This window comes from Phaseolus vulgaris, chromosome 8 (assembly GCF_051622355.1).
Source record: "Phaseolus vulgaris cultivar YP4 chromosome 8, ASM5162235v1, whole genome shotgun sequence".
Taxonomy (NCBI): Eukaryota; Viridiplantae; Streptophyta; class Magnoliopsida; order Fabales; family Fabaceae; genus Phaseolus; species Phaseolus vulgaris.
Genome location: NC_143505.1, coordinates 57,365,772 through 57,378,532, shown reverse-complemented (window position 1 = coordinate 57,378,532; position 12,761 = coordinate 57,365,772). Strand labels below are relative to the sequence as shown.

Genomic DNA, 12,761 nt, shown 5'->3' with positions numbered 1-12,761 from the left:
TAGTTAGCTAATAAAAAATACATAATTTTATAAGAATAATATATAAATTAATGTGATACGAATATCAATTGAAAATTAAAATTCATATGGTTCACATTTAGAGAAAAAATTTATTTCAACTTTTTTGTAATAGCATCCTTAACAATAGAATTTTAAAAAATATATATACATATATATGAATTGTTAAATAAGTTTTATGGACACAAACTAAAAAATAGTCATACTTAATTTATAATATAAGTTTTCTTTTTTTAATTATACTATTATCTAGAAAATGGTTAGCCAAAAATAATACATTCTTTTCCCATATATGGAAAAGATGTCTAAAATATGTTAAGAGATGGATAAAAAAAATAGTTAATTGTAACACATTTGAATAGAGTCAACCATGTACATCTAGTGGACAAGTATTATGCTAAAAATAGTGTCTAATAGGAAAACTGTGTTACTATTCTGTAAAAGATAAAGTGTTTAAGCTACAATTAATTTGCTCTAATAGTTGAAATGTATTTTTCTCTAATAAACTTTAAATTAACATTCAATATATAAAGATTTTACACTTAAATATTATGTTTAACTAGCTTAAATAATATGTTTCAAATCTAGAAATGGTAATACAGGTTGGTCCATCCCACATAGGTCTGTTCAGCGTTTGATCCCAAAATGCAAGTTGGATTGGTCCACTCCACGTAATGAATGCGAGTCAGCGGACCAACCTGTCTCGCCCTGCTGATGACCCGTGTGGACTACGGATTATGCGGGACAGACTTAAGCGAGTCGACAGGTTGAATTAATGAGTCAATTCCAAACTTTTTGCTAGTAGACTGTGGGCTAACCCGCATGGTCCACCCCACATTGTCATCCTCAAATCCTATCCAATTGTCAAATCAACAATTTTATAATAAAGAAAAAGCCTAAAAATATTTTTGAAGGTCATGTTATTTTTTGACCAAATTTTCCCTTCAAACTTAGGTCCAACTTGACCGTGTTAGAGTTTTTCCAAGGCAAACTTTTATAAGATATTTTCATGAATTCTTATTTTACTTTGAACAAATCTATACCATGTCATGTTATCTTTAAAATCTTCTTTATAAGTTTTGTTCAAATGTTGAAATCTTATAAAATCTAAGCTTTTGTAACTTTTTATTTGCACTTGAGTTCTCTATCTAAATAAATGACTCAACTTTAAGCATTTAAAGTTGTTTATAAATAGAACAAAGCTATGTTTAAAAATTGTTATAACAAATTAAAATCTGGGTAAAATATGGTTTTGATCTCTCTAAAATATTTGTAATTCACTTTTACCATCTCGAAAGAATTTTGAACGTTTTTTATCCTACAAAACCAAAATTTGTCAAATTTTGTGTTAAGATAAAATATGTTCTATGTTTCCTATAAAATTGAACTGATCATTCCAACTAAATTCCATCGACTTGTTGGTTCTTAAAACTTTTAATTTAATTGATTAAAACTATTTTTTGACAACAAAATTACAATTAGCTGCTAAACTCTTCTAATGACACTTTAATTATAATTAGATGATACAACTCAGCATGCATATCATGACTAAGTCCAAACGATAGGATGCCCTATTACACCCTACCAAGTTGTAATTGAACTAAAAATAACAAGCAAGGGTGATCCCAGAGGAGTGATATTACAGTGTAACTTTGAAAAGGATGGCATGACAAAATTTTGATTCACCATACAAGAAATTGATAGTCTCCACGCAAAACAGCTACTTGAAAAAATCAATTAAAAGAGATTTACTTGACTCGGTATATTTACAGAAATATGCAAAAAGCTCAAACATACACAGATACTACAAATCATGATCGTTCATCATCCCCTTCCCGGGTATTGAGTCTTCCACAAAGACTTTAAGCCAACAATGGTACAGAAATTCTGACCGGGCTGATACTGAAATTCGCACTAATTCCTCTGCAGTTCTTTGCCATTCCATTCTAGTAAATCCAAAATACACAAACCAATTCTGCTTGAGACAATTCCACTCTCGTCTTGAACAAAGTTAGCCAATGCAGTGAGTTCATAATGACAGTATTTGGGGCATTTTGGTCACTGCTGCAGAGCATTTTAGCTACGGAAAGAACCAAACCTTGATGAAGATTGCCAAAGCTATTTGCAAGAAAAATGCTGCAATAATCGCCACCGAAAGCTCATTGCCTTCTATGTAAGACCTCAGGTTTAAAGCAACAAAGCTTGCTGAGGCAACACCCGTAAGGAGTATTATAACCCACCGAAGAAACTCAACAGGAATTATCAACAGGAACTGAAAGTATCCCAAGAAATATGAATTAGATAGAAATGCAAAAGACTCCACAAAGTTAAAGTATGATTAGTGAACTAATGATGTAATTTCCTATCACAAATTATAAAATTCAGTCACAACTTAAATACAAACACGCGAAAAGAAGTCACGCATCCAATCTAGATATTGTGACATATTATAAGTACGCCGAACAGGATCGAAAAAAATTTCATTCTAAGCCGCAGTCCATTCACAGCGATACTATTACCAACTGAGATTATGGTATTTTTTGCATGGTTTTATTTTTGGTCAGCGTGCTATTTGCATGGTGAGGAGGAGGGATTAGGGCCTGAGCCCAAAGGTCCTTCGAACTTTAAAAGAAGAGTGCCTCACTTTGTTGAGGCACTGTCCATTTCAAGTTTTGCCTTCAGGGCCACATTCCCCCACGCTGAACATGAGTGGTATAAATTATTGTGCAATATTATTTGTAGTATAAATACTTTCAGAATAAAATTTACCAATTAGAGAAAGCTGAAACTTACCGAAGACATGATGAAAATGGTGAGAGAATAACCCCACATGCACCAAAATCTTATAAGGCTGGCATTTGAACCCATATACTGAAGGAAGAAGTAGTATGCCAATGGGACAACAATTGCATAACCATAGATTGAGCATGCAGCCACGTTCATGTAGCTGACATCAAAGCTCCACGAGGTACTGTTATCAGCATGTTTTTGCATAAGGAACGTGGCCAGATTTCCAAGCGCAGCAAGCACAAACACCAATGTTGTTGAGATCCATATAAGCCCATATCTATGACAAAAGGATCGCATCATTAGAATCCGATATCCATTAAATGTACCATTTATGGTTTTTAGGGAAGGGTGCTGAAAATCTGGTCATAATTAGCAAATGTCTCCTTTAACTAAAATATATACAGAAAAAAAAAGGAGGGTGTGAAGCAAAATGGCAGGTATTTCCCCAAAAATGTTATGGTAGCAGTTTAATTAAATTAAAATCCCCCCCAATTCCCATTTCAATATGTAATCAAAGTGAGTATCTCTATTTTGATAATTGGAAAAAGGGTAAAGAACATAACGCACAAATCAGGATTAGCATCTATCTTGCTGAAAAAGTCTCCCGCAACTGGATTCAAAGAACTTATCAGTCTGATTAGGACAACATCCGTATCTACATCAAAATACTGTGAATAAGATGAGATGCTAAAGACTCCCCTCCAGTTGTTTGCTGGCTGTTGTTCAAAAGATTCTGTATAGATAAACAAACAAGAGAATAATAAACAGCATTATTTTATCACCAAGTGACCATGAAAAATGAAATACAAACGAGCACTATTCACAAATCTGATTATAGAATCAATATGAGTGTGAATCTTGGTCAATGGTTAAGCTAAAATCTATAGATAATTTAATATTCAGAAAACAGTTGGCATAATGTCCAGAACTATGACACTTAAGATATGCAATTATTAGTGTTGATTGTCTTTAATGATCATAATTGGGTGGCAATTTAATGAAATTCCGTAACTTCTAATCTTTGTAAGTTGAGGGAGTGGTTTTATTACCTTTTGACCCCGGTTATGCAGGAATAAAGAGGAAAATAAATTTTATTTATCTAAGTGACAGCATAATAGTTTTCTCATTAAGTATCATAAGGCAAAAGGGGTCAAATCATAGCTAAGCTAAGTAGAATATTCGGTTGATAATGGAAATAAAATAAAAAAAACTATTAGTTTGAACTTATAATTCTTAGACATATTCAAGCAGTTCAAATTGGCTTCAAAGCCCCGAAAGAACAAAGGTAAAAAAAACAAAGATTTAGCAACCATACACGAGAGTATTGAAAACAACTTTTAAGCATCATAAAATGACAACAGTAACACATTAAAGAAATCGAAGAATATGCTAACTCTCCCCCAAACGGTAGCTGATTAAAGATATAGGAATATAATTGGTGTTTTCTAACTCTAGAATTTCAGAATAGTTAGAAATGGGTGATATTGACTAACTAATGACAACTAATTTAGAAGATATAATACAAATCAGTAGACAATATCATGAGACTAGGCGACAGGGGGGGACTGCTTGAAAGCTCTAGTTAATTTGTTCAGTTGTAAGATGGCTACAAGCAAAAGAAAAAAAAAATCCTGATCCCCTCCATCAGTCATGAATTGACAATACAGTATACCAATTAGTGTCTCACTGTCTAATGTCACCAGGAAACAGCCATGGACTACAAATATATTGTTAAATCATTTAAACAGAGAGAGAGAGCAGGAAGAGAGAAAAACCAGACAAAGAAACAACTCTCTGAACTCTCCAAGTCACAAAAATTAGAGAACATACCAGTAGGCCTGCCAACAGTTTGATATCCAGTTCCTCTGTCCCCATTGTTGGGAGGGAATACATGCACACTCGCATCAGTGGCTACATGCATCACACACATATAAATATATATGTGTTCATAAGCAACTAGAAGCACTTAAATTTTAAAAGCAGGAAATGAACAAAAGCTCGAAGCTGTAAATCCATACCCACATGTTTCGTGGTATTATTTTCTTCAGTAATCACAGCCTGAGCACCAAACAGGTAAACCAAAAATATTAAAAAAGTTAGAACGCACTTAACAGAACTTGTATTTCACTATCACAAAGAATCATAGGAATAACAGAATCATAATAAAGTAATTAAGATCACACATGCTCCTGAACAAAGTAACTTTTACATCGTATCAACAGGAACAATAAAATTCAAAATCAAAAGGTTTTGAAGATATCTAATCATAAAGTCAATAAATGTCAATATCTTAAAATCACAAACATATTTAACAGAGGCCGCAGTTGTCTTACTTAATTTAGAAATGACCTTACACTACAGCTCTAGCTATTTTATCATCGTAGAATCAACCAATTTCACTTGCCATTCCATAATTTCACTTCATCCCACTCTTTCCGCAAAATTTCAACACGATTAACTAAATTCCTAAAAAATTAAGAGAACAATTGAAGACGATCGAGCATGCAGAGAGTGAAGAGAAGCGATATGGAAAGCAAACAGAACAAATTAGAAATGAAAAATGAAAGATGCTCTCGCTCACAGGAACTGAACCGAGCAAGTGGCTAGTGGGAAGACCGGTGTAAGAAGAGTCCTCCATGGAATTGGATACAATGCAGAGTAGAAGCGCGAGTGAAGAGAACCTAATTAGCTCAGAGAAGCATTGAAGCGGTTCGGAGTAGGAATCGGAATAGACCTAGATAGCAGAACCAAAGTTGTTTTTCCTTTCGTCGTTTGGAAGGAACGTGTTGCAGGAGGAGGACTGCAAACAAAATAGCGTGCTCTTTCATACACAGGATTGGACCCCACCCTCAAATTCAATTCGCCGGGTCAGGCAAGCACGTACCTGGTACCTTTTTTAAATTTAATAATTAATAATAATAATTGTTATTTTTACTTTTTTCTGGCTTCTCTTTCCAACGAGGCTCGCCTAATTGGGCTTCAAAAATGGGCCCAACCTATGGGCTCCGCTAGTTTTGGTTCAGCTTTTCAATAGAAGCGCACGTGCCGGCATGTGGGTTGATATATATTCAATTATAAAGACATTATTTAAAAAAAAAAAATAACGACTTTGCATTGTGGGGTCAATCAGTAAATCTGTTGTTTTTTTTTATTTCACCTTTTTGTTCTCTCTTGTTTAGATTATTTTTTCGAAAATTGGGCTTGGGAGGACAAATTTGTGAGGCCCATGTATTTACCATAAAACTAAATTTACAAAAAGTAATTTTCAAAAAATGTCTGAGCCCGGGTTCGAACCGGGGACCTCTAGTGTGTGAGACTAACGTGATAACCAACTACACCACCCAGACACATTGATACATAACTAATATTTTTTATTTATGAATTAAGTAAATTTGATAAGATAAAATGAGGATGATGACAGTGATTGTGAGAAGTGACGCGTGTGTTGGGTGACACGTGGAGGGAATGACACGAGCGGATGAGAAAATTGAGTGTGAGCGCGAGTACGCACTTCCGGTGGAACCAGCCTCCTTTGCCGTTCGATGCGTTGAATACTATCATGTATCAGCTGTGGCTCAGACGCCACACCGTCCGATATGCGATGATACATAAGAAATAATCGAACATTCTACACTAAAATATTTGTCGTGGAATTGTGCCAATATTATATATTGTTACGTTAATTATGATTTTGTATTTTTTAATTTAAAACTGAAGCAATTATATAAAAATTAAATTGTGACTTTGTTCAGTAATCCAGAATCAATTCGGTGGTCATACAGTAAGAGTGTAGATTTGTTTGGAAGCAAAGATAAAATATGAGAAAATTAACCAACGCAGTGGATGTATCAAATTAATGTACATTTCTTTAGAACAGTCACTGTCCCTAAGAATGAACCAATGGACAATATGTATCAAATGAATGTCCAATGCCATGGGGTTATGCACGCAGAACCAGCTCAACAATGAATTGTGAGAAAACTCATCCACCCTAATGTCTCACAAATAAGGGACGATTTCTGCTTTAGAATGGAAACACCATCTTGAAGGAATCTTCAAATTTTCCGAATCAAAATCACTTCTTCACCAAGTTCAACACATCCCCGACAAGATGTAAAGAGCCAGTTACAAGAACCTGATGCATCACCCACATAAATTTGCAGTCAGAAATTCTACTCTACACGGATGAAAAAAGATGTATAATGTTATCAACTGAAATTGATTGAAAATCTCTAATTTTGATGGGTCTCAAATTAGAATTGGGATCCACCAAATTGACTATTTCCAATAAATTTCATTCGACATTGATTAAATTTCTTAACTGTGATACTAAAGTGTAATTTATGTCTCACCTGAAAACGAAGTGACTGATTTTGTTGCACTCTGTCCCTAAGCCATTTGATTGCCAATGGCAGTGACGGAAACACTGCGCTGTGTTCACAGTTACTGGCACTCGTTTCCATATCATCTTTTAGTTCTTCAGAAACAATGTCGATATTTTTACCTGCTAAGCCATAAAGTATTCTAAGGCCTCAAACTTAATAGGCACAACTCGTGATGGAAAAAAAGAGAAAAGACGTGGAAAAATAGAGATTTGCTATATTCCATAAGCCACAAAGCAATCCTGAATAATCACTACCTTTGCTGTTTTGCATGAGATTTTCCCACACTCTTTGAAGATTGAACTGCCATGACAGATCAACTTTGGGATCAGTCGGGGTAAAAGCCTGGGGTCCAACTTTATTAAACACAGATAAACTTGGTACAAAAAGCGCTTTCTTGAAGTAGACACCTACAATTTCAATTTAGTTGTTTCTTAATTTCCATGGACCAAATAACTTTCTTCAGGGATAAATAAATCACATTGGAAAAATGTTTACAGTACTTTTTCCTCATAATAAACATAAATAATTACAGAACTAATAGAGAAGAAACCTGCTCAAATCTCAAATATTAAGCTTTACTTAAATATTTTTAATTATTTTCATTATTTGGTAAGTATGTTCTTGCATAATCAAGAAAAGACTATTTACCGTGATCAGCACACGTTTTCATCAGGTGAGGAAGAAGCAACTGCGGATCCCTAACTGTCAAACAATTGAACAGCAATATCTGCAATAATTCAATTACTTCAATTCCAAAAGTCTAACAAAAAAATGAAGCATCATTTTGATTGAAAAAGAAATAGTTGCATTTTTCACTCTTGTATCATGAGATTCTAATTAAAATGAAAAAAAAAAAAAACTAAAAGACAGCTGATTGCAAATGATCATCCTGATATGAAATACACAAGGTTCATTTGACAAAAAGGACACAGGAATCAGTATATTTTAAACAAAAACATAAAAACCGGGTGTTTCATTTCAAATCTTGACAGTTGTTGACACACATTATTTGCATCTAATTTCTTCTGATAATGCAACCTAGCTTAATGGCAACATCTCTCACCTCCCAAATGTGTTAGTCAAATATCAGCCAAGAACAGTGTGCAAACTAAATTCTCAACAAACACGGATAACAAAGGTAAAACTAGAACTCTTTTGCAGGAGTAAATATTTAAGATACAAACATTCCATGGGTGAATTTAATGCTCTAAACTGATATCTAAATAGTAGAATGGGGTAAGCTTAATAAGAATATCATTGCCTATCTCAAGTTATAGATTTAAAAAACATAAGGTCTAGGAAGTTTGAAGAAGTTGATAATCTGTATTTCTATGGTTTCTATTAAGAGTAATCCACATGCCTTTTTTGAAAGTAAGGTTAAACACGTGACAAGCTCTCTACATGGTGATTTTCTAACTAAGGGCATTAGATATTACTTCATTTTACAGTGACATTTCCAACTTCGGCTTGTATGTGCTTGAATTATAATAAATCTACTTTTTAAATCTATACTTTACCGGAGTGGATTTTCCCTGGGATACTCTTTCTTCATTGTGTGTCTTCACTACTTCATGTGAGAATTTAGAATTATCCAGTTGCTGATGAAACAAGGTTGGGTCTGGGTTGTATTCTTTAATGGCCAGAGAAAACCACCTTGCACACACTTCCATGCTTTCAGGACTGTGAGCCCCATCTAAAAAGAAAACAAGTCTATTTGATATTTCACTCTTGAAGTGTTGATCAGGAACAATCTGTGCCCTTCCTTGCAAACTTGCACTTGTTAAACCTTTTATGAACTGCTCTGGCAACTTATCCTTCATGCAGGTGGAGAATCACTTCAGCTACACGGCATACAGAGAAAGATATAAAAAAAAATCTACTTTTTAAAACTTACAGTTTGCTCCAAATAAATATCTCCAACATGCCCAGTCTTTTTCAGCCATGTAAAGCACAATGCAATGGCAAGAGCAGCATTTACATATTGGTGCTCACCTTCAAGACCAAGTCTTGAACCATTTAGCAATTTGGCATCTAATGGAGTTACCACTTGAAGAGGTACCTGGCATTGGCAAGATTTACTTAGCCGATTGAAAGCAAGGACCAAAGAGTCAAACATTTTCAATGAATGCAGCTACAAAAGCTACTTGGATTTAATGTTATGTATACCGTGACTTTCAGAAGATCATTGAAAAATGAAAAAAAGCACACAACGCATGAAGACACAAGTTGATGAAATGCAGTATGGGAAATGACAAGACGTGCTGAATCACATTGAAGGCATTTTTTTTCTTTCCAAGATAAGAAAAAATTCTCATAATTAAGTTTTAGTTATATAACCCCTTTGACCAAATAAGATCCAAACAAAGTATGTTAAGTTTCTAGTCAAGTCATCACATGTATAGTAAATTTGAACTTTTAATCCTAAATACACTGTTAAATTCATGGAAAAACATACATTTAGTTGAGAAGCCTTCTCTTCAAGTACATGCATTGCTTCGTCAGGTTGAGGCACTGTAAAAGCTGGAATCCGATTCTGAAACCAGATGAACAAATAAAGAAGAAAGTGCACATTGCAAATAAGCACCAAAAATAATTTTTATTCTTCAAAAGAAGATAACATTCTATTATAAAAGATACCTTGAAGATACCAGCCTTCTCACCGGCAATTTCTCCGAGAGTATTCCCTAATAATAAAATTCAGAATGATTAAACTAAACTCACTGAACAAAGCAGTGGCATTGCAACATTATGTTCAACTTATTGTGAAACATTGTATAATATATAAATTTCTAAACATATATTTTCATACACAATAGCCATGCATTACCTAGAATTCAAAAATAGAAAACTAACCAAGAATCTCCATGTGGTCATACCCTAGAGAAGTTATTCCACACACAATAGGGGCCTGCACCTGAAATATCAACACATCTGCATGAGCTTGTTCCTAGATATTAACTTCAGAGAAAACATTAATACATATACAAGGTTGCAATGCTCATTACTCTTGCAGTCTTGTGATGTTAGAGAAACATATTTCCAATGAAATGTTAAACATACCACATTTGTTGCATCATATTTGCCACCTAATCCAACCTCCATTATAGCAACATCTACCTACATAAAAATTCAGACAGAAAGAAGCTCTTATTCATTCATGATAACATAAACAAAAAATAGAATACATACTGAACAATTTTTTCTTAGACATTTAAAGCATGGAAACAAACCTGCTCTGCTGCAAATATCTTGAAGCCAAGCAAGGCTAGGAAACGGAAATAAGTAGGCATTGGAATATTGTCATCAGTCTTGTCCTGCAAACCACCAAAAGAAGTACCAATTACATTAATACTATGAGCAATAACATCAAATTAAATTGTAAAAGTGAACGTAACATGAACACTTTGAAGATATTAGCTTAACTAATGGTATTATTGCTATACTACACCACAATTGTTATTGCCATGGTATAAAAATGCATTGGCTTGCAGAACAGAAGGTGATGCTAATAGACTCACGATATTATTAAGTAAAACTTTGTTTTTCGTCTAATTTTTCCCATTTTTATTTTGTTCCATGTGATTTTCGAATTGATAGAGCCTTAACACCAACCCATGAGTTTAACACATACAACCTTTTCTTCCGTTTTCTCAAGCTACACTACACTTAAGACCCCTTTCTGCAGTATGGTGTACCAGTTCACACAAACTTGTCAAGGCTACCAAACAGGACCAGTTAGTTGCTCTTCCTTTTACTATTTTCTTGTGAAACAATGCAATAACTCCAAAGAGAACAATGGCATTATGGAATAGCTTCAGAACTTCTGACTAAGTTAGCAGAAAATATTCTTTTGGTTGCTCTAAGAGTAATTGGTGGACTTTTTTAAAGAAATTTAGAGCTAAAATTGGAATAAACAACTAGCAATAGTGTAAAATAAGAAAAATATACTAGGCAGGCAATTTGGCTCGGGTTTAAAATAAAATTGAGAAAAGGATGACATGCTTTTCCACCCCATCAAAAACATCTGATAGTATAAATCCCAACGAAATATTTATGCGCAGAAGCATACCTTTAGTCTGTCATAACACCACCAGAAGTATGCTAAAAATTTCTCTTCACAGATTTCCTTTCTGCAGAGTTTAAGAACTTTAATTATGTTGCAAGTAAAGGGATAAAACAATATATTCTCCGAGGTCTGCAGAGTTCAGTGGAAATAACAAAAGTACAAATACTAAAGAATAATTTCGTAGCAAAACAATCAATTGAGAAAATTATCAGAATTCATTCGCTCAATTAGGATTCACCCTATACAAAACAGATGACAGACACATAATGAAGATCAAAGAATTCAAATTCCCAATCAAAATACCAAATTAACCCAAAATGAAAAATGACACAAGTAGATGACAAAGGAAAACACAAAAAGATAAACATATGAATATGAATCACTCACCCATCTAAACGGAATCTTTCTCGGATATCAATGAGGTGAGGAGATGTGAAGAGTCCAGTGCGAAAACCACAGTTACGTAATATAGATTCTGTGAAGGTGCATGTGGATCCCTATAAAACCCCAGTTAAAAAAAAACAATTTCCATCATCACAATAAACAAAGTTACTAATCATGAAAAAACCATAGAATGAGAAGCCCAAAGCCAGAGTTATCAGTTATCTCTAACTGTTAGAAGCCACAAAACACCAGTGACCAGCCACATAGCAATCACTATTGCAAGAAACAAATTGAACTTCCTATGATGGCCTCATTTCCAAGCAACCACCGAAGTGGAAGTGAAGTGAGAGTACCTTCCCTTTGGTCCCAGCCACATGGATAACCTTCATATTCGCAATTGGCTCCTCCAAATCTAGCATCTATAGAATAAGACAATTAACACCATTGTGAATATCTCATAAAAAATGACCCAATTCACAAACTTTTTACCTTCAGGTAATCAAATAACAGGTCAAACTGATCCCCCACGTTGCTAGCATCAGCCCGTGTGCGTCTAGTGATCAAAGACGACAAGGCCTCCATTGCTTCTTCATAGGGACTCAAAGAAGAAGATTTTGGAGACCCTTTGCCAACTTCTGGAAAACAAGAGAGGACCCCACAACAGAAAATAAACAATCATCATCAAAATCAAAACTTTAACATTGGTTGAATCACCCCAGAAGCAAAAAAAAGGAATGAACATGTCACTATAGATGGAGATGAATGGGGAATACCTTGGTCAGGCATGGCGATTGAGGTTTGAATTGTGGATGAAACAGAAAGCGTTTGTCTGAATGGAGATAGCAGTACGGTGAAAAGTGGAAGGTGAGGTTGAGATTTGAAGGATTGAAAAAAGATTGAAGAATTTGTCGTTTGTGGTAAATGTCTTAATATCAATTCCATTTATTTATTTTGTTTTGGCCAATTGAAAAGAGAAGTGCATGTGCTACGCTACAGAAGAAAAATAGTTTCATCATCAGCTACGTACACTGTCGCTAGTACCCTGTGGCAGAGTATATCGTCACAGTTGCTGTCGAAGTTGCATTGAGATTAAAGATTTTGGTTTTCTTACAACACAA

At 34.4% G+C, this 12,761-nt stretch overlaps 2 protein-coding genes and 1 non-coding gene across 3 annotated transcripts; all 3 read right to left on the bottom strand.

Annotated features, from left to right (window-relative positions):
* Positions 1 to 1,625: 1,625 nt before the first annotated feature.
* LOC137825770 (uncharacterized) lies at positions 1,626 to 5,678 on the bottom strand. The gene is made up of 6 exons (XM_068631545.1): positions 5,390 to 5,678; positions 4,827 to 4,866; positions 4,639 to 4,719; positions 3,376 to 3,541; positions 2,812 to 3,085; positions 1,626 to 2,290 (listed from the first exon to the last, which is right to left on the bottom strand). Exons 1-6 carry the CDS (start codon positions 5,444 to 5,446, stop codon positions 2,099 to 2,101), a joined length of 810 nt encoding a protein of 269 aa, XP_068487646.1. The 5' UTR covers positions 5,447 to 5,678; the 3' UTR covers positions 1,626 to 2,098.
* A 403-nt stretch (positions 5,679 to 6,081) lies between these two features.
* TRNAV-CAC (transfer RNA valine (anticodon CAC)) lies at positions 6,082 to 6,155 on the bottom strand. The gene has a single exon. It is a non-coding gene; the product is annotated as a tRNA-Val (tRNA).
* Positions 6,156 to 6,528: 373 nt separating this feature from the next.
* Positions 6,529 to 12,707, bottom strand: DFB (DHFS-FPGS homolog B). The gene is made up of 16 exons (XM_068629581.2): positions 12,417 to 12,707; positions 12,133 to 12,278; positions 11,997 to 12,062; positions 11,647 to 11,756; positions 11,263 to 11,323; positions 10,424 to 10,507; positions 10,254 to 10,310; positions 10,047 to 10,107; positions 9,831 to 9,877; positions 9,649 to 9,726; positions 9,088 to 9,252; positions 8,711 to 9,007; positions 7,842 to 7,920; positions 7,448 to 7,600; positions 7,161 to 7,312; positions 6,529 to 6,943 (listed from the first exon to the last, which is right to left on the bottom strand). The coding sequence occupies exons 1-16, from the start codon at positions 12,583 to 12,585 to the stop codon at positions 6,884 to 6,886; spliced, it is 1,785 nt and encodes a 594-aa protein (XP_068485682.1). The 5' UTR covers positions 12,586 to 12,707; the 3' UTR covers positions 6,529 to 6,883.
* Between the last annotated feature and the right edge of the window lie 54 nt (positions 12,708 to 12,761).